Raw genomic sequence first — 20,363 nt, 5'->3', positions numbered from 1 at the left:
AGCATCTAGAAAACCATTTTCAACTTCTTTTGGAGGTTTCCTTCAGGTGATCTTCCCATTGGTGTGTGGTGCCCTTATTAATACTATCATAAAATCAAACTCTAGCTGGATGATAAACCATCTCACAATCCTACCAGTGTTACAAGGTTTGTTGACAAGATAAAGTAGAGCTTGGTGATCCACAAAGAAGAAAAATTTATTAGCTAATAAGTAGTGCCTGCATTTCTTTACCACATAAACCATACCATGTCCTTCTCTTTCTGTCACGGTGTAATTTGTTTTTGATATATTCAATCACCTGCTAGCATATGAGATAGGAAAATCCATTGTTCCCTCCCCTGGTTGTGCCAATATGCCACCAATAGAAAAGTTTGATGCATCCGCATGTACATGGAAAATTTTATTTAAGTTCGACTTCTTCAATATTGGTGTTGAAGACAAAGCCTATTTCAACTTTTGAAATGACTCTTCATACTCATTGGTCCATACAAACTAAGTGAAAAGGCTATAAGTGGGTTTAGCAATGATTGCGTACATGTAGATAAATTTACAATAATATTCACAATGTCCTATGAATGCTGAAACTTCCTCAACATTTGTTAGTCATGGTATTTCAAAAATTACTATCACCTGCTCCATGTCAGTTGCAATGCCATTTTTCAAGACATTATGTCCAAGAATATTGCCTTGTCTAACCATAAATACACATTTTTTGGGATTCAAACAAATCCTATATAGGTGACATTTCTCAAAGACACACTTGAGGTGCTCAAAATGGTCATCTCTTTTGGATGAATGCACACAAAGATCATCCATGTAAACTTCTAAGAAATTTTCTAGATATTCTTTGAATGCATATCTCATTAGCCTTTGGAATGTTGCTGGTGCATTGGTCAGCCCAAAAGGCATGACTCTATAAGCAAATATATCCCATTCCATGGTAAAATCCATTTTGTGTTGGTCTGTAGGATCAATGGATAACTGATTGTAACCAAAAAATAAATCTACGAAACTAAGGTGGCATTAGTGTAGATTTGCCAATTTAGGCACCACATCTCATTGTGTAGATTCGCTAGTTGAGGCAACATCGATCACAAAATCATGATGTAGTGGTTGATCATCAGTTTCCTTGGTATAATTTTGTTACACGAGTATATGTTGACAAATATTTGGATTTGGATTTATATTTTGGAGTTGGAATTAATTTTGGAATGGGTGTATGATAATTTCCTATCACGACAGTATTTATGAGATTGAGCTTGAGACTGATGAGAATTGATTTATTCAATGATGAGTGTGACCAATGATATCCTCAATCATAAGGGTATGACATATACTGCTTATTCTAGTGGTATGGGGCACTAGAATAGGGAGTATGTGGATGACGGTAAGCATAAGCAGTGTTATTTACTTTTCTTTTTTCTTTTACTGTGTGATATTTTTGACACAGAATACAAATCAAATTTTTGACAAGTATGGTTTGCAGATTCTTATCTTTGCAACTGAGGACAATTGCTTTCTAATGGAGAGGTATGTAATGGAATTGATATTTTATTATCTAGTGTAGCTGACAGATGAAAAAGGCTTAACCAAGCAAAGGCCTATGTGAACATATATATATTTTATGGACATTTGATTATTCAAGTGCTCTTTATGAGCTTTGCCCCCATTTATGATCGGCCGGTCAGTTTGTACTCACTTTGAGCATTGAAGAAATCTATAAGTAAATACGTGCAAGAGGAAAATGCTCACTCTTGCACGGTGGGAGATTGCATCGAGCATCTGTGTCTATTGTTCTCTCCCTACTCTAAGAGGTGCACTTGCACGTGCTTGTGTGCTATGTCTTGCTCTCTATCTCTTCCAGTCTATGGCTGCTCTCAATTATGTGCTCATACAATTTGTGTGATTTGTTAGGTATGCATATTTACGATGTTTTATCGTTTTTATCATGCTATTTGAGGTATTTTGCAAGGACGACACGCATTCGTTTGTAGCAGTGATTATCTTCTGACAGTTTGTTCCTACTTTTGGGGTGTTAGGATTACACTTGCACAATTTCTTGATGATTTCCCATGGACTTGGAGTTTTTCGATCCAAGTGTTATTTTTTTTTATAGTTGGTTCCTAGTTTTGGCGTGTTTGGATTACACTTGCCCAATTTCTCGATGATTTCCCATGGACTTCAAGTTTTTGATCCAAGTGTTATATTTTCTTGAGAAAACCTCCCGCCTTGATTTGCCAATATCCTAACCTTGTTATTGAAATTTTTCATTTCTTACTATGGTGAGGTACATGGATCATGATCCATGTACCCGCACATTTACAAAGTTTGTAGGTGATTTTATGTGCTTTCTAATGATGCTTTCATTTTCCAATTTGGGTATCTCTAACCCCTCCATGCATCATCTTGTGCATATGGTTTGTGCGATTTGTCCCGTGATGATCTAGCATGGAAAATGATGGATGCCTAGGATGCTAATTAGGCTAGAAATAGAAAACTAGCCCTCCTGAGGTTGTGATACCACATGACGAGATAAGGTTAGGGAGGATAGAGGTTAGTGGCATTCATAGGGTGTTAATTGCAATGCTATACTAACCACAAATTAATTAACCAACGCAAGTACTCAATGTGTGCAAAATGAAAAACAGCAATGCATTAGAAGAAATCTTCATGCATGGTGTGCTTATATAGCACAAAGCAAGGTTTGAGGGATGAGGTGAGATGTGATGTTACAGTACAAGTGGATGGAAGCACCTAGCATGGGTGGATACTTGTGTGTGTAGCATGTGAGAGAGGTTCCAAATGGGAGATATCATCTTGGGCTCATTAAATGAGCATCATCCATGTAATGTGCTATGCTTCATGGATGGCATATATGCCTCATGTCATGAGAGACAAGGGCAACCCCATGTCTAGGGTTTACGCTTATAGATAAATGAGTTCCCATTGCTTTTATGAAATCACAAGCTTCATAGGATTTCTCATCCCAAAAGGCTCTACTTTGACTTTATTAATATGCCTAGCTAGTAGAGATCCATGATTCTTTCTGTCAAAGATTCCTAGTAATGAGAATATCATATATGTTACCATATACATGTCGTAATGATGTGTATGAACACACTTAAGACCATCAGGGAATTTTTTCCCTCACTAGGAGGTTTTTCCCCCGTGCATTGTATATATGCACGTCACCCTAGGCTATCTTAATCTTTCCATTGCACACTAAGTAATACTACTCTGTGTTGTGTGCCTTGAGCTTCCTTCATCTTCTCCAAGCTGTGTGTGTTTCCATACAATCTTATTTCCAACAATTGGTATCAAAGCAGGATGCTTCCTCTCGAGCTTAGTCGCCAGCATTTCCAGCACACGCCTGTTCACTTTCTCAAAATTCAGTAAGCTTTGGTGAGCGTCAGCAAGTTGACAAAATACTTCGGGCACGCTCTAGAGCTCAGTCTACTCAGATTTTTGGTTTGGGCTCATTTTGGCCTCCATTTCCACTACAGGAAGTACTGCATAACAGGTCCCTTACAATCTTCTATGTGTTGTGCCATATAGTATGTGTTGTCTCACTTCGTTTCTCCTCTTTTCGGACAGTTTTTACATGAGGTATAGACATTTTCCATGGCTGACAACAACACATATGTGAGGATAAATTGGATGGGGACAATTATCGAATGTGTGATTACATGATGCAACATGTTCTTGTGTGAAAGGGTGTGTGGAATGTTGTGCAGGGCATTGATGTACATCTTGGTTCTAAGGATACAAGGGATGTTGAGGATGTTGCAGGTTTTGGTGGCAGGCTTGTTGTAGCCAGAGCTATTTTGCCTACAAGTGAGCAGGCTTATTGAGATGTTAAAGATGTGCAGTCTCATGCATTGATTGTGTTTTATTATGAAGTGCACTATTATTCATCACATTCGTTTAGTTATATATGCAAAACAAGCTTGGGATATTCTGTTGGTCTTTATGAAAGTCGCAATGAGGCTAAAATTGCATTGCTGCTTAAAGAGCTGGAGTTAAAGATTATGTATGAGGAAGATGAAATGGACACTTTCCTTGCTGGTATCAAGGATTAAATGAGAAATTTATCTATGCGGGTAAAGTCATTTCTGACAGCTCCCTTGTGCAGACTGTTCTTGATGCTTTGCTTGATTATTACCAGACTTTTGCTAGTACTTGGAGACCTATGACCCAAGGAAATTACTGAAGTTGTCAAGTTTGATGCATTTTATGCACATTGTTGTTGCAAGAGTCATAAAAGAATTTGGACTAAATAGCACATGCAGTTGAACATGTCTTTATTGTTGCACAAAGAAATAGTGGTAACACTAATGTAGCCACTTCTCATGGTTCTTCAACGAGTGGAAAATCACATGTTCCTAATGCTTCTGCTAGCAACACTTCTTCTGGTAATTTTGGTGAAAAGAAGAAAAAGAAGATGCCTTGCAATTATTGTAAAGCTAATGATCACTTGATCAAGCAGTGTCCGAAATTCAAGGCAAAAGAAGCTAAGAAGAAAGAGGTTGGTTCCACTACAAGTGTAGCTATTGTAGAGTCTTCTGTGAAAGGAGATTGTGATGCTGATGTAGATGTAGAACGGGCTTTTAGTGTAGAGTGCACTTACGATCCTTCTATCCATGATGCATGTATGTTAGTTGATGCAGATGTTCATGTGTGGTACTTTGACAGTCGTGCTACAAAGCACATTACCTCTCATTGTGACTTGTTTACCTCTTTTGAGGATGTCCCTCATGGGAGTTTAGTTACTTGTGCCAACAATGCCTCTTAACCGGTCAAGGGAGTTGAAAAGATTGCGTCGACTACTGTGAATGGCAGTTCTTTTACACTTGTTGATGCACTTTATGTACATGGGATAAAAAGGAACCTTTTGTCTGTATTTTCACTTGCTAGACTTGGTCTTATTGTCAAATTTGTGGATAATAGATGTACAACTCAAGTGCCCTATGAAAGCTTTGCAGTCTATGACACCATATACAACATGGCATGATAGAAAGCCATCTATTGATCACATGCGCATTTTTGGATGTTAGGCTTATGCTTTGGTGCCACAAACGCAGCGCTAAAAATTGGATGATAAGGCTCTCAAATGCATTTTTGTTGGTTATAGTGCTGAAAGCAAAGATTACTAGTTATTCCATCCGTAAACAAAGGGTATCATGGTTCATGAGATGTTGTGTTTGTGGAAGATTCTTTTTAGCCCTTGCTGTCATGTACTAGAGATAGTAATGTAAGCTCGTAGGATATTTATGATAGTTTGTTGCCTCTTTTCAATGGTGAAATTTTGAATGAGGAAAGTGTACATCCTATGGGGGTTTTCGAAGATATTATAGATCAGCCTATTAACTGATGCAAATGTACATGGTGTTCTTGATGTAGGGTAAATGGTTCTTCCTTCTTCCCTAGTGCAAGGGCTGAAATCACATCTCTAAAATTGGTATCGATGGCGTACTCATCTATCATAAAAGATAGATCATTGTGAGTTGCTGTGGATACCGCATTCATCCTCGACCATCTTGAGAGTGCATCCGCTACTTGATTATTCTTGTCGGCATGTGAGCAATATGAAAATGAAATTGTGAAAGGAATTTTCCCACCTCATTTGTTTGTCGGAGAGGTTGGTCTACGTCATGAAGTACTTAAGGATTTGGTGATCCGTTCACAAAATGAAAGGAGTTCCTAGTAGATAGTGCTTCCACAAATCTAGAGCATATAGAACTGCTAAGAGCTCCTTCTCATATATGCCTAGAGCTTGCTCAACAGGGTCAAGCCTTTGACTTTCATAGGCTATGGTGTGCCCTTCTTGGGATATTCTGTTGGTCTTTATGAAAGTCGCAATGAGGCTAAAATTGCATTGCTGCTTAAAGAGCTGGAGTTAAAGATTATGTATGAGGAAGATGAAATGGACACTTTCCTTGCTGGTATCAAGGATTAAATGAGAAATTTATCTATGTGGGTAAAGTCATTTCTGACAGCTCCCTTGTGCAGACTGTTCTTGATGCTTTGCTTGATTATTACCAGACTTTTGCTAGTACTCGGAGACCTATGACCCAAGGAAATTACTGAAGTTGTCAAGTTTGATGCATTTTATGCACATTGTTGTTGCAAGAGTCATAAAAGAATTTGGACTAAATAGCATGCAGTTGAACATGTCTTTATTGTTGCACAAAGAAATAGTGGTAACACTAATGTAGCCACTTCTCATGGTTCTTCAACGAGTGGAAAATCACATGTTCCTAATGCTTCTGCTAGCAACACTTCGTCTGGTAATTTTGGTGAAAAGGAAAAAAAGAAGATGCCTTGCAATTATTGTAAAGCTAATGATCACTTGATCAAGCAGTGTCCGAAATTCAAGGCAAAAGAAGCTAAGAAGAAAGAGGTTGGTTCCACTACAAGTGCAGCTATTGTAGAGTCTTCTGTGAAAGGAGATTGTGATGCTGATGTAGATGTAGAACGGGCTTTTAGTGTAGAGTGCACTTACGATCCTTCTATCCATGATGCATGTATGTTAGTTGATGCAGATGTTCATGTGTGGTACTTTGACAGTCGTGCTACAAAGCACATTACCTCTCATTGTGACTTGTTTACCTCTTTTGAGGATGTCCCTCATGGGAGTTTAGTTACTTGTGCCAACAATGCCTCTTAACCGGTCAAGGGAGTTGAAAAGATTGCGTCGACTACTGCGAATGGCAGTTCTTTTACACTTGTTGATGCACTTTATGTACATGGGATAAAAAGGAACCTTTTGTCTGTATTTTCACTTGCTAGACTTGGTCTTATTGTCAAATTTGTGGATAATAGACGTACAACTCAAGTGCCCTATGAAAGCTTTGCAGTCTATGACTCCATATATAGCATGGCATGATAGAAAGCCATCTATTGATCACATGCGCATTTTTGGATGTTAGGCTTATGCTTTGGTGCCACAAACGCAGCGCTAAAAATTGGATGATAAGGCTCTCAAATGCATTTTTGTTGGTTATAGTGCTGAAAGCAAAGATTACTAGTTATTCCATCCGTAAACAAAGGGTATCATGGTTTCATGAGATGTTGTGTTTGTGGAAGATTCTTTTTAGCCCTTGCTGTCATGTACTAGAGATAGTAATGTAAGCTCGTAGGATATTTATGATAGTTTGTTGCCTCTTTTCAATGGTGAAATTTTGAATGAGGAAAGTGTACATCCTATGGGGGTTTTCGAAGATATTATAGATCAGCCTATTAACTAATGCAAATGTACATGGTGTTCTTGATGTAGGGTAAATGGTTCTTCCTTCTTCCCTAGTGCAAGGGCTGAAATCACATCTCTAAAATTGGTATCGATGGTGTACTCATCTATCATAGAAGATAGATCATTGTGAGTTGTTGTGGATACCGCATTCATCCTCGACCATCTTGAGAGTGCATCCGCTACTTGATTATGCTTGTCGGCATGTGAGCAATATGAAAATGAAATTGTGAAAGGAATTTTCCCACCTCATTTGTTTGTCGGAGAGGTTGGTCTACGTCATGAAGTACTTAAGGATTTGGTGATCCGTTCAAAAAATGAAAGGAGTTCCCGGTAGATAGTGCTTCCACAAATCTAGATCATATAGAACTGCTAAGAGTTCCTTCTCATATATGCCTAGAGCTTGCTCAACAGGGTCAAGCCTTTGACTTTCATAGGCTATGGTGTGCCCTTCTTGGAGCAAAACAGCTCCAAGGCAATCACCACAAGCGTCTCATTGGACCTCAAATGGCTTTGAGAGATCGGGTAGTGTAAGCACAGGTTGAGAGATAAGCTTCTCTTTAAGCTTTTCGAAAGAATTTTTCTCCTTGGTGGACCATATATACCTAACGTTTTTCTTTGTTAGGTCATGTAATGGTCCAGCGATTTGTGAGAATTTTTCTATGAAGCGTCTATAGTATACACACATACCTATAAAGCTTCTTAGCTCATGCAAATTCCTTTGATTAGATCATCCTTTTATTACCTCTAGCTTTGATGGATCCATTTGGATGCCATCTTGAGGGATACTGAATCTCTTGTAAGAAAAACTCACTTTTCTTTCAATTAATATAAAGTTTATTCTCTCGTAAAACTCGAAATATTACCTGGAGGTGTTGCTTGTGTTCGTCTAATGAATTAGAGTAGATGATTATATCATCAAAGAACACTCTAGTAAAGGTTCGGTGAGACCTCAATAGCTTCTCCATCAAGCGGTTAAATGCGGCTGGTGCATTGGTCAAGCCAAAAGGCATGACAGTATACTCGTAAAGACCAAACGTAGTGCAAAATGCGGTGTTTATAATGTCTTTATCAACTATCCTTATTTGATGGTATCCACTTTTTAGGTCAATTCTACTGAAGTAGGTTGACCCTTGTAGCTTATCAAATAGGTCTTCTACCCATGGAACGGGAAACCTATTCTTAATAGTGATCCTATTTAGTGCTCTATAGTCAACATATATACAATATGTGCCGTCTTTCTTTTGCACTAATAACACTGGTGAACAAAAAGGAGATGAGCTAGGCCTAACCATGCCTTTCTCAACTAGCTCATGCACCAACCGCATAGTCTCTTCTTGTTGAGCTTAGAAAACTCTATAAGGAGGTTTATTAGGTGGTGAACTTCCTGGGAGAAGTTCAATTGCATGGTCGTCATCATTACCTCGCTTGGGAGATAATTCACAAGGGATATTGTCAATAAAAACATCTTGATACCCCTTGAGGAAACTGGATAACTCTAATTTCTTTTGATTATTTATATTTTCTTTTGCTAAAGCATTAGGTTCATTTTGAGAATCTTTAACAAAAATCATGTACACGAAAATAGAGCTTTTTATTGACTTATTGAAAGCTTGCTTATGTACAAGAGGTATGGTACTACCCAACTCCATAGCATCTATGTACATATCTTTTTCCCTGAACCTAAAGTAGATTTGCCTTTCAGGGAATTTAACATTGGCAGCCATGAGATCAAACCATGGTGCCCCTAGGATTACATCCTGTGCTAAGAGGAGAGATAAAGAAATCCTCCTTGTCCACATAGATTTGGACATGGAGCCTCAATTTCCCAATTAAGGGAGTGACTGAGGCTTCTTGCCCCTTGAAAGCACCATCAGCAGTTAGGAAATTTCCCATCTCATAGGCTTGGATGCCTAGCTTGGTGGCCACCTCTGTGGATATGAAATTGTGATAGAACCAGGGTCAATGAGAATAAAAGCATCATGTTCTCTTACCTTTCCCCAAGCATGGCATAGAGGAGATTCTTTCTGATGAGCATCCTTTTCTTGAATTTCGACCAAGGTAGCTCTAGGAGGCTCATTACGTGTATTGTTGTGGGGGGCAAGCGCGATAGGCATGTCCTTGCTCCGCGCACTTGAAACAACGGTTATCTTTTTGATAGCGCTCTAGCTCTTCAGGAGAGATTTTATTTTTGCCTTTATAAACTCCCTTCTCCTTAGCTTTGTTGTTGTTGGTGTTGCCTTTGGAAGACTTTTGGACATTGTCCTTCCCCTTAGGCTCTTTACGGTCCTTGTTTTTCGTGGGCTTAAGATTTCTCTTAGCCCCTTGTTGGAAATTGATTCGTGAAGTCACCATGGTATGGTGTATGACCGTAGATATGGTGCGTGGCCTTTGGGAGTTAACATACTCCGCCATATCCTCAGTTAAACCCACACAAAATTGTTTTTTCTCTCCAAAATCCATCTTTTTGAAGACAGTGGCTTTGAGATGTAAATCCCAAAACTTGTCTACATATTTGTGAATAGATTCGTAGGGAGAGAGCTTCAAGCTTCGCCATTTGGTGAGTACTTTGTCTTTGGCATCGGTAGCCAAAAACTGCTTAATGATGGAAGCTCTTAAAGCTTTCCACGTTCGTGGAGCTTCACCATTTTCTCGTAGGCTAGACCACCATTGCCTGGCTGACTTTTGAAAATGCATAGCTACATGACGTAGCTTAGAGGACTCCTTTGAAGCCCTCATCTCCAAATGTCGCATCGAATTGTTGGATAAAGGCCAAGACTTTGTCCGTAGCACCAAAAGTGCCATCGTACGTAAGGGAAGAGATGTTCTTTCCTCCCTCTTTGAACTTTTTGACCTTGGATGACCTCTTCCAGATGGCATAGGATTTCCTATGGCCTCTTCTTTTAGGTGGTTCAAGAGCTGCACCATCTCTTTCTTCAGAAGAGGGAGAGTATGAGGAGGATGGAGAAGAGGGTTACCTCTTTCTCGTTCCTCCTTGTCTCCACCGTCACTTTCTTCAGAAGAGGAAGAGGATGAAGAAGACGGAGAAGAGGGGGGTTACCTCTTTCTCGCCTTTTTCTTCTCTTGTTTTCTCTCGTCCCTCTTTGAATTATAATGTAGAGAAGCATGAGATGGTCTTCTCCGTTTAGGGGGTGTTGGAGAGCATTCTGCCCACGGTCTTCGTGGAGTCATCTCCGTCGAAGTGGTAGGAGACTCACTTCTTTCTCGTTCTTTCGGTGGGGACTCTACCTTTGAAACTTGGGTTCTTCTTTGGGAAGGAGATGCGTCATCGAGTAGTAGATTTTTGAGCCCTTCATACGGATCCTCTTCTTCTGTCCTTATCGGAGATAATCCATTTTTGGAAGTCTCACTAGGAGGCTTCTTAGGTACTCTCTCTTCTTGGTGGGGAGTTTGGAGAATACCATGGGTGCGCAATTGCTAGCACTTCACCTTGGAGAGATGGGTTGCCTAGGGCTTGTTGTAGCCTAGAAACAAGATAGTTTACAAGCATAGGGGCATCATTAGTTGCTCTCTCATTAGCAAACTCAAAGCTATCAACATTCATTTCAATCTCTTTTCCTTTGTTAGCTATACTAGAAAATTTTAGGTGTAAACTTTTACTTGTACTTTGGCACTTCAAGCCCTAGTTTTTACTCCTTTTTACCTTCAACGATAAGCACTCAAGCATCTATACCCGTGGCTCGAATATTATTAATTGCAAGAATTAGAAGAGAGGGTTCAATAGAGCCAAGAGAGCACCAGTTCCTGTCAAGCTTCTAATAGCTCAATAATGGTTAAGCCATAACCCTGTAGGACTCCATTATTAAGACCATAGCTCTCGACGGTGTCCCCATTAACTTCATAAAGCAGGCGTGCTTCAAGGATGAAAAATCCCTATTCTACTTACTCTTTTGCAGTTAATAACACCAACCATTTGTAGCAAGCTTGAGGACCTCTCTTCTTGAGCAAGAGAAGAGAAACCAATAGCTCTGATACCAACGTAACATTTAATGCACTAATAACTTGTGTGTAGCGGAAATTGATAACATAGTGAGCATTTCATTAAGAACAAGTTCCTAATGAGCATAGAGAGAGTACTTAATTGAGAAAGCAACATAGCAATTTACACCTAGCTAATTTGGCATTGACAATACTTGAAAAGAGAGAGAAATAGATTAATTGACAATAGTTGAGGAGCGGATTTACATGGAGCCGGTCCCCCCTCCATAAAGGCTTTGTATTATAGCTTCTCCCATCAAAGGAGACTTTTGTACACTACAATTCTTGTGTTACTTGACAAAACTCGTTGGTGCAATAAAGATGGAAGATTCATGCACCAAATTATGCTTGAAAATCACACCTAGTGTCCCTAGCCTCAGTCCCAAGACCTCACACACCTTCAAACAATGGTGAGAGCTAGCAGGGAATGAGGATAGATTGAGAGGAAGAAGAGGTATCTTACGATAAAGAAGTATTCTCCTCACATATTCACTCTAATAGCATAGCTTAGCTTAGTAATTAGCATGGTAGAGGAGATGAGCATGCCATTGAAGCTTGGCTCTTGGCTGGATTTGCATTCCATAGCCAAGAGTTGTTGGTGTAGGCCTCTACTTCTCAATGCTTGGAGAAGGAAATGGAGTTCTTCTTGCACGCATGAGTTGTGTGTGTGTGTGTGTGTGTGTGTGTGTGTGTGTGTGTGTGTGTGTGTGTGTGTGTAGCATTGTGTTAGAGTAAAATGCAGCCCCCTTCTCTCATCTTGGTCGACCCCTCTTGCTAAATGCTCATGCTGGTCTCCCATTGGCTGTTGTAAAGCTTAGCCAGTCAAGTGTCCCCTTTTGTGAGAGCTATAGGTATTTAAATAATTCATCTAAACTATGTCCAGTATTCCCTTTGTGTAAAGGGGGAGCCTTGAAGTGTGTGTGTGTGTGTGTGTGTGTGTGTGTGTGTGTTTCTCTCTCATCCCCTACAATATGGGCTCACCCCCTCCTTCCTAGGGATGTGGGAAGACTTTTTAGTCTTCCCATGACCATCCAATTGCCCCTTGCTTTGGCCATTGGATAAAAGATTTAATCTTTGGAACCTTAGCCTATGGAAGTCTTAATGGAGCTGAACCTTAGGTCTTTTAAGCCCCATTGAAGCACATTGCTCTTTTGCAGGTTGTCCCCCTTTGGATCCCTGACAAAGATCAGTCTGGCAGCCTTACCAATATTCTAGCTTTTACTCCCCTGGTACTTCCCCATACTAAATGATCAGTTTAACATGAGAAAATCATTTGGGAGTATTAGATATTTAGTTTTTATGACAGCCATGATGGAATCCTCTCCTTGGTTTGTCGGTTAGCCAAGGAACTTGTTTGTGGTCTTAGCTATATCCTACTATTGTACAAGAGTGGCTAGCGATGGAAAGAGCGTTCGTTGGAAGAGATTATTAATAGTAGTCTCATGAACATTTTAAAATCCTCTTTCTTGGTTTATGGGTAGCCTAAGATGTTTGTGGTTATACTTATTACTATTATAAAAGAGTAGCAAGAGATGGTACTTTGTGGTTGGCCGAGGGTTGGATGAGAGGGTTGACCCCCTCCTCTTGAGGGTCGGATGAGAGACCTGTCTAACTCATATGCACCTTATCCCACCTTCTAGAGCATGTTCGCTTTCTTACAGCTAGTTGTTGACATTAAAAGTTCTTGTTTCTAGGTCATTTGGTCCCAAGAGAGTTGTTTTGGAGCCCTAGAAAATATATTAGTGACTCATGAAGTTTCGAGAAGTTTTTGTCATTGGAGAGCCTTTAATAGCAACTTGCGCTAAATTCTCTCCCTCTCTCTCTCTCTCTCTCTCTCACAATAGTTTTCACATGTTTAGCTTGAAGTTTTTCACATGCGTGAGCATCAAAAGTATGTTTTATGAAAAAAAAATTGGCCAATCAAAATTCATATTTTTCTACTAAAGGCGTTAGTTAATTCATGTATAATATTTGGCGCTCATTTTTCATACTTTTAGCTCAACGCTGCTTTTTTTCGCCTTTAATAGCAAGCCAATGACATACTTACTTACTAACAGCTCTCTTTGCAACATTCTCCGAGTCAAAGTAATGGGTAACTAGCAAGTTTGCCTCAGAAAATTCAGTTCTCGCGTTTTTGTCCCATTTCTTTTAGCGAACTCATGAAAACTCACATGCAAAATTATATACATTAGTGAAAAGTTTCAAAACTCGATCCCGCTGGGGATCGAACCCAGAATCTCCGGTTCCGTAGACCGGCGCCTTATCCATTGGGCCACGGGACCTTGGATGACATTGCTAATCTGTATTGTTAATTATCTATTTTATTTTTTTCATGGATCCCAACCACCATTATTTTCTGTATATGCCGATGCTCTTGAAGTGCGCTGCCTGGAGCTTCCGGGACAGAAGAGAAAAGAAGTCAACACGAGCTGTGCAAGCTTTACAAAGAAGACAGCGTCGAACTGTGACAAACACCGGGGAGAGAGAGAGAAGAAGAAGAAGAAGATAAGTTTTACGTCATAGATTCCAAGGCCTAAAAGATCTGCCCGAACGAGGCTTTACTTGTTACAGAAGAGGAAACTGTTGTGTGTGTGTGTGTGTGTGTGAGAGAGAGAGAGAGAGAGAGAGAGAGAGAGAGAGAAAATTGTGCACTTTTCTGCTCTTTCCAGCTCTCTATAGAGGCATTGTTTGCTCTCACATCACATCTCTTTCAATAATTCATCCAAAGCTGAAGCCAGACAGTAGGGACTCCTGCCTCCGAAGGAGATGCCAAAAAATGCAAACCCTTCAGTAAATAAAAGGACTGGGTGCATGCAGGCGGCGTTTTGGTTAGTTTTATGGGCCATTGCTACCAGCAAGATTCTGTACAGCATGGACTATTGTTCAGCCTAGAGCAATGCCACATTCGTGGAGACATTTTGCTGGCACCGTCTTCGAAGAAGATGAAGGCTTCGTATAGGTTTTCACCCTAAGCAAGGGAAGCGAAGAGCAACGTCACTTGATTGCTCTTTTGTTACCTCAGTTGTGGCAACATATCTACAATAGCATACTACCCTTGCATAGAGATATGTATTCTTAAAAAGTAGACTGGCCTTGAGCTTCAAGCTTTATGGCTATGGACTGTTTGCACCTTGAACCCACACACACATCTACAATGAGCGCTTTAAGCATAAGAGTGCTGCATTTGTCTGCATCTTAAGTAGATTCGCTTCAGCACTATGTGCCTATGATGGGTAGCAGTTCAATGTACTTTTTCACATTGCTACTACAATCTATGATTCTTGCTGCTGGCTTGCATTGACAGCATAATATCCTTTGAATTAGATATGATATGGGAAAAGTTAGTCCAGATTGTACCAATGCCACATCTCAATTCTATTACCTTTCTTAGGAGATTCATCCTAGCATGAATCTTAGCCTTGAAATTAGAAGGCCGCAACACCCTTCCAAAGGGGTTTTACCCTTCTACACAAAGGCTAGAAAAATGCTACCCGGAAAGTTTTTTGATGGCCTTCAAATGAAAAGGAGAGTCAACCTTCGAATTTAAGGGCCGAGCATGATACACTAGCTACAATACAAAAAATTATGGTCACATCGGCACAACAGCAATTTCTGACTTCAGAGTTACCATATTTCCACAACACATGCAGTATTTCCACAAGCATTATCCACTCTTCTTTCCACTTACAGCAGTTCTTCTTGATGTGATCCCTTTTTTACAGTGACAGCATTCAATATCCTTGAAAAACAAATGGATCCATCATGAGCAAAGTGGAAAGACCCATGCAGCATGTGCAACCTTTCATGTAACTGTTAGTAAAAAAATTGATGACAGAGATCTTTATAAGGTTGATGCGAGCAAGCAACTTCAGGTTAGCACATGTGACAACAGCTCAAGACTAATGTGTTTTGCGAACCTTCAAATAACCGTCATAACTGAGTATCACATGGATATTACACTCCTAATTTTGGCACCATAAATAAGGGCTCTTGGTCTTTGATGAACTCACATCAATATACAAGAGACTAACATGAGCCTTTAAGAAGGGAATTATATAAACACATTCCATAGAGATTTTGACACCTCAAATCGAAATAAAGTTGCAACCATAACATTCATTTGAGCTCGTCTTACGTCTGCACAACCAGCAACCAATGGACAGCGAGTTATCATGCATTGCTATAAAAAGCAAACATGTAAACATTGCTTTCTTAAGCGCTTGAAGTTGAAGCTTGTATGAATTTTCGAGATATCCCAACTATAACATGGTGCCAAAACCTCATTGGCAACATGAAAGATCTCAAACTTGCTTGAGCACCTCCAGCTTTAAAGCGCATTGAGCCAATGAATATCGTGCAAGCTCTCCTTTGCAACCAGGGTTGCAGTCACCATCACGAAAAACTTGTAAGATGAAACCAGAATCGAGTGCTGCAAGTCAAATAGTTATCGGTAAGGTAACCTCCTATTGAATCAAACTGAATCGAGTGCTGCAAATCATTATTGTAGGTAAGCAAGTCATTGAATGACGTACGCTCAATAGTCAAAATTGTTGGAAGCCATCTTTGGTATATATAGAGAAGCCGAGGGCCTTGGCTAACATGAGTATCAGAAAGGAGTAATTTGCATTCAACACCTGCAGTTTTGCTGTTGCAGAAGAAGAAACCACAAATCACATTTACCCTTTCAGTGCCTTGCACATCTCTTTCAGCAGGATGGAGGTGCTCTTACCATGCATAATCGATTGCATCTCTGCAAAGTGCTAGGGTCCTTACAATACCTATTTCCCGACCCCTTGTTTGCCCATAAAATTTCTTGCATTTCCTGCACACACCCATACCAAAGATCATTTTTAGAGCAATTTCTATTATGACTAGATCACAACAATAGAGAGAACTTGTTTGGGACAAATACCAGTCATCAAACAAATCAAAGAAATCATCTATTATCACAACTCTTGGCGTTATATCATGCAAATGAAAGGCTGCAAAATACTTGCGGACTTCTTCTTCACTATCTACATACCTGCATCCATGGCAAAGCATTTGACGTGTTACATATAATACATGAATTAATGATGACTATAACAGTAATCTTTGATTCACAAGAAATTTGCATGCAAGACTAATACTATCACATACAGCAATATATGACAAGTACGCATGTACATTGACATCCATAACCCACATTTAAGATATGCAAGTCTAGTGCTGAAAGCCCACAAAGAAAGGAGCCCTCAAAATGGGCAACAATCTCAAAAGACCTGTCAAAATTGAGCCTTGAGACTTACTTCATATGCACACGCTCAAACAATTCAGAACCAGCATCCACATCCTGTAGGTGAAGAACCGTGAAAAAGATCAAGACAACGACCGAAAACGGTGCTAGAATTGCATCCTTGCCATCATGTATCACAAATGCGTACATAATTTGGTCCTGGAAAAACATCTTCAAGCAGAGACGCTTGAAAAGATGAGATACATGCATGCAAAAATTCACACCTTCAAGCGAAGGTCCTCTCTCTCTCTCTCTCTCTCTCTCTCTCTCTCTCTCTCTCTCTCTCTCTCTACAGCCATGTGCGTGTGTGAGCGTGTGCACCTGTGTGCACATGTGCACGAGAGGGGAAGACATTATGCAGCTTTTGAACCTGAGATAGGACAGGGGGCTTCCTTTCCACATTTTGGCGCTTGCAGATGAAAACAACAGTTGAGGACTCGCTCTCCGCACAGGTATTGTAAGCCAGCTGAAACAAAAGAGACGTTTTGCCACTGCGCAGTGAAAAAGACATACATACCCAGAAGAATGAGTATACACGCAGCATGTGTGTGTGTGTGTGTGTGTGTGTCGCGGGGGGTATCTGACCTGCGGGGCGGGCCTGAAAGGAGAGTGCACGAAGGAAGGCTTGTTATCCCGGCGCCAGTTTGCTCTTGACAGAAAAAGCTATGGAGCATTCCTAAGAATTTTGATCGACTTTGCGCGCTCCCTCCAAAATTCTCCAATGTCCCATTGGCGTTTCGTATTGAATCGCAGCAGGTCTTGAGTTCAAGACTTGTCGGCGGATAGATCTTAGACATCTGTTGGGAACATTAATCTTTGACACACTGCGACATTGTAGGAAGATAGGTGCAGGACTACCCCAGCCGCTTGTGATCGCTCTCGATCTTTTAAAAAAAACTCTCGCCTATTCAATTGTATACAAAGAGATGTTTGTTGGGGATAGTGTACATCCATCTTGGCTTTTCTTGCTAAATATGGTATATTCCTAGGAGACGGATTGTTGGTTGTGCTAGGACTAACAATGAAAGAATCTAGAGTTTGTTTGGCACATTCTAATGCTAATTTCTCATTGATAGTTACTAGCTTAACTGGGTATGTGCGTACATGCATCCTAGTTGCGCTCTTGTAGGTGATATCCTTGGGTACTGTTTTTTCGTGAAACAAACATCTATTCATGAGATATTGGCTATAGGTAGCAAATTAAGTTTAAATCTATATGTGAAGAGTTAAAGCAGGATTCAAACAGATAGAATTGCCACACTCACCCCATTTCATGCTAAGGCAAACATACCATGAAAGTCTGTGAAAAGAGTAATGAAATGTTATGATCATCATATTCACCTAGTATTTTCCATGCCAGAATTTGTCAACTATTCATGTAGATTATTATTGGTAAGTACTCGAAGAGGGTACCACACCGATTCCAAGCTTCCTTTTCATGAAAAAGGACAACTAGTGTTACCTATATCATTCTTTTTTAGTGCTTTCTAAGCTACCAAAATTGAACAAATAGTAGACGACGCAAGCCATCTGCTTATTTAGTTTCCAAAAGGAAAATAATTTCTGGAATTTTGTTTGTTTCAATGCCATATTTATAAAAAAAACAGTAAGCATATCTTTAAGATGCCAACAACATGCTGTCTGTATATCAATGTTGCCTACCTAGATTAGTATCGAAGCCAATACCATGTTGGTATGTCAAACTAACAACATAATGTTAATGTATGAGGAAATGATACATATCTAGGTTTAGATGTATCCATATGTTAAGATATGAGGAAATGATTCATATGATGTATATTGTTAGTATTCTGACCATAATGTTATACAAGTAAATGGTTGTTCCACCAAGTTGTACAAGCCATCAAAAGAAGCTAAAGTCCAGCTCAAAATATTTCCAAACCCATTACATTAAGAATTCTAATTGATAGTAATAACGTTTCACTGCCCTTTGATGTTTTCAAGTCAAAAAAGTGACTAAACATAGAAATTCCATAAAAATTCTGCCAGAATCATGTTTGTTTACATACATTTTTATCAAAGAAAGTAATCATAATGCTGACGTTATACTCAGATAAGAGAGACCGTCATCTTTATAGTTCAATACTTAGCTGTAATCATTTTGAAAAATTAACAGTTTATCAAGTCAAATTTTTGGTTCAATAGTCATACGCCATTAAAAAAATCCAGCATTTCTATTGCAAACAATTGCATGCTCAATGAATCCATTTTACACCAGTTTATCTCAAAACAATTGAACCAAATTAGCTAAATATCCACTACTGCCTACCTGATTATTTGAAGTGGTTGCCATCGCAGGAGGAATTCGCAGATTTGAAAGACCGTTGGTATGTTAGCAAAATGTGTATTGAAATGTGGACCAACAAACTCCTAGTCGATTATACAGGTGAGTGCGGAGAAGGTAGTTGCAATGGATAAAGCAATTTTTTTGTACTTAGTGCATAGCAATGATGCTAACACGAGGAAGTAGACTTTTTGAATGCAAACAGAGTTTCTTTGCGCAAGGGTTTTTATATCTACATTAGTATGTTTAGAGTGCATGCACTTGGTGCATTAAATCCCGAGCATATGCACTCGATGCATTAAGTCCCAAGCATATGGTGTTAAGTGCCGTAGTGTTTACGGCTACTCATTATGCCAGCTTCCTTGTGATCTACCTTAGGGGATCACTCACACACTATGCATCAAAAGTGTATCCCTTTTCAAACTGGCAGTGTAAAGCCCACTTTGTGACTTATGGTCATCCAGTTTCACCATCACAGAAGTTCTTGGTGAGTATGGAGTTATCCCTTCCTTTGTACAAGAGATATACATATTCAATTCTCTTTATCTAAGGCCAACCAATTGACAAATAATGGACGTGTGCTCTTAGATGGGATATATTAAAGCCAAACCTTATAGGATGTTGAGGGTTATTGATTGTGAATCATCATACCTCAAGCTACACTTAGTTCCACAGATTAGGGGCAGTGTGTGTATCTATGTACGTGCTCAAATTCGTGTGCTCAGATTAATCGAGCAGGTCGTTATGCCTTATATATAGAGTTCAAAAAATAACTTCATACGATGTACTTACTTCTAAACATATGGCTACTTATTGTTGATTGTCAGTGGACTTGGAACCTTCTATTCGCAGATGGGGTACATTGAATCAAATTTGTATGGTAGGACATAGGGCTTTATCCAGTGGGTAGATGCCAAGCTTCAAACTTAACCAAGTGGTTAATTCACCTACATAACATGAGCGGTAAATATAGCCTTATTATAAGGACACATAGAGTAGATTACATTGCCCATATCGAGATGAGAAACTCTCTTCCACTTATAGGGGATGCAAACAACAAAAAGCAGTAAATGTGCCCGCATCCTAGGAGTGACCTTATTGCCTTGAGCATTATATCCCTTTACATATGAATATCATAGCTTTAGATACTTCCCGGAGTTGTGATATTTCCGGTGGACATCTCATGGGAACTAGGATGGAAATGAATTAAATATATGTACATATGGAAATGAGTTTTGATGTTTTAGTTACATCTAAAAGATTAAAAAAAAGGTTAAGTAGTTGCAGTAGACATTCTCTGGCGCTTAGAAGTAAATGTGCCCGCATCCTAGGAGTGACCTTACTGCCTTGAGCATTATATCCCTTGACATATGAAAATCATCGTATCTAAGAAAATCATCGCTTTAGATACTTCCCGGAGTTGTGATATTTCCGGTGGACATCTCATGGGAACTAGGATGGAAATTAATTAAATATGTACATATGAAAATGAGTTTGATGTTTTAGTTACATCTAAAAGATTAAAAAGAAAGTTAAGT

General features: G+C 39.5%; 1 protein-coding gene and 1 non-coding gene across 7 annotated transcripts; both read right to left on the bottom strand.

The window, feature by feature from the left end:
- Positions 1 to 13,454: 13,454 nt before the first annotated feature.
- Positions 13,455 to 13,527, bottom strand: TRNAR-ACG (transfer RNA arginine (anticodon ACG)). Its single transcript has one exon. It is a non-coding gene; the product is annotated as a tRNA-Arg (tRNA).
- Positions 13,528 to 15,141: 1,614 nt separating this feature from the next.
- Positions 15,142 to 17,264, bottom strand: LOC147458898 (tRNA dimethylallyltransferase). 6 transcript variants are annotated; one of them, XM_086509719.1, is made up of 7 exons: positions 17,106 to 17,264; positions 16,891 to 17,011; positions 16,534 to 16,691; positions 16,158 to 16,268; positions 15,975 to 16,067; positions 15,778 to 15,890; positions 15,142 to 15,674 (listed from the first exon to the last, which is right to left on the bottom strand). In XM_086509719.1, exons 1-7 carry the CDS (start codon positions 17,192 to 17,194, stop codon positions 15,547 to 15,549), a joined length of 813 nt encoding a protein of 270 aa, XP_086365845.1. In that variant the 5' UTR covers positions 17,195 to 17,264; the 3' UTR covers positions 15,142 to 15,546. The 6 variants fall into 6 exon arrangements, with proteins under 6 accessions (XP_086365845.1, XP_086365847.1, XP_086365846.1 ...); XM_086509721.1 differs by having other exon boundaries at positions 16,534 to 16,577; positions 17,106 to 17,258; XM_086509720.1 differs by having other exon boundaries at positions 16,534 to 16,577; positions 16,842 to 16,986; positions 17,106 to 17,245.
- Between the last annotated feature and the right edge of the window lie 3,099 nt (positions 17,265 to 20,363).

This window comes from Adiantum capillus-veneris, chromosome 4 (genome assembly GCF_014529385.1).
Source record: "Adiantum capillus-veneris isolate H3 chromosome 4, ASM1452938v2, whole genome shotgun sequence".
NCBI classification, from domain to species: Eukaryota; Viridiplantae; Streptophyta; class Polypodiopsida; order Polypodiales; family Pteridaceae; genus Adiantum; species Adiantum capillus-veneris.
This window is presented reverse-complemented; position numbering and strand designations above follow the sequence as displayed.